Consider the following 1,286-nt stretch of genomic DNA (forward strand, 5'->3'; position numbering starts at 1 on the left):
AAATATCAGAGATATTGTTATCGCTAAACAAGTTAACAAATTTATAAGATATATAAGTATTGAGTTGGTTCTTGCCTTACCTTGGGTGCTACTTCCTTTTCCTTATGACATCCCTTCATGCGTCAGAAGGTTGCTATCCTATATCCCTTGGTCTTTTTTTTTTTCTTCTTTAAGCTAAACATACCAAGTTGCTTTAACCGCTCTTCATAGGGTTAGCCTCCACGTCCCTTGCCATCTCTGTTGTTTTCTGCACTCTCAAGGTTTTCCTCAAAAGGAAACCATATTGCCTATAATTTGTACCATCATCTTATGTTTTTCCATAACTACTAAAATGAAAATGATTTACTTTCCTTATTAGTATACGACTATCTTGTTAATTAGGAAGGAGTAATGGACAAGATAATATTGTAGATTCAGATTCACGGATACATAGTTTATCAGCAGCTTTAACTTTTTAAATATTTCCCTTTAATATGGAAGTTAAAATTTGAACATAAAAAAATTAAGAGTTTACTTTTAAACATTTCTTAAATTTTAAAATAACTATGTTGTCTTCGGTTCAAAAGATGTGTATTGGTATTTTTTTTTTTAGAACATGGAACCTTGTAGAAGGAAGATCAGCATTCATAAAAAACATAAAGCAAAGTAAGTATATTCCTTTGCTATTTATTTTTGTTTATTCTCCATTATTATTTAAATTTATCAAATCTTTAAGGTAGCTTTCACTGTCTAGTGAAAGCAAAGCTTGGAAAACGGTAATATATATATTTTCTTGTTCAAAATTGCACTAAGCCAACTTTGTCAAGGACCATCTCAGACTTTTTTATAAAATTCTACTGCAGATAACTAGCCTGACTGGTAACAGGTTGAATAATGGAATAATAAGAACTCAAATTTTAAATTATACGATAGGAATTCAGCAAACCTTTGAAAACTGAAATATTGTTTGGGTATGGCAGTTTAAAATGTGCTGAGTTTTTATTATTCCATATTCAATCTGTTGTGCTTTAATAATGCTTACAAAGTAAAGAAAATTGGCATAGTAGACTGCATTCTGAAGAGGCTAATGGGGCACAGTTTTGTTACGTGACGTGATGGCCCGTTGCCTGGAGGCCGTACGGGTCTGGATGGGGAGGAACAGACTCAGGCTCAACCCCTCCAAGACCGAGTGGCTGTGGCTGCCGGCGCCTCGGCATAGTCAGCTGACCCCATCGCTGACTATAGGGGGCGAAATCTTGGCCCCCTCAGAGAGGGCCCGCAACTTGGGAGTCCTCCTGGATCCACGG

At 35.9% G+C, this 1,286-nt stretch overlaps 1 protein-coding gene across 1 annotated transcript in view; it reads left to right on the plus strand.

Moving 5' to 3' along the window:
* Nucleotides 1-592: 592 nt before the first annotated feature.
* Nucleotides 593-1,286, plus strand: part of LOC107300772 (p21-activated protein kinase-interacting protein 1-like) — a gene marked incomplete at its 5' end in the record, with an annotated part of 10,523 nt that continues 9,829 nt past the window's right edge. Inside the window, one exon of the mRNA XM_015830064.1 lies at nt 593-645. Within this exon, the coding sequence (XP_015685550.1) occupies nt 593-645 (53 nt within the window). The remainder of the gene's footprint in view (nt 646-1,286) is intronic.

The sequence above is a fragment of the Protobothrops mucrosquamatus genome, unplaced genomic scaffold, assembly GCF_001527695.2.
Source record: "Protobothrops mucrosquamatus isolate PMUCROS unplaced genomic scaffold, P.Mucros_1.0 scaffold8394, whole genome shotgun sequence".
NCBI lineage: Eukaryota > Metazoa > Chordata > Lepidosauria > Squamata > Viperidae > Protobothrops > Protobothrops mucrosquamatus.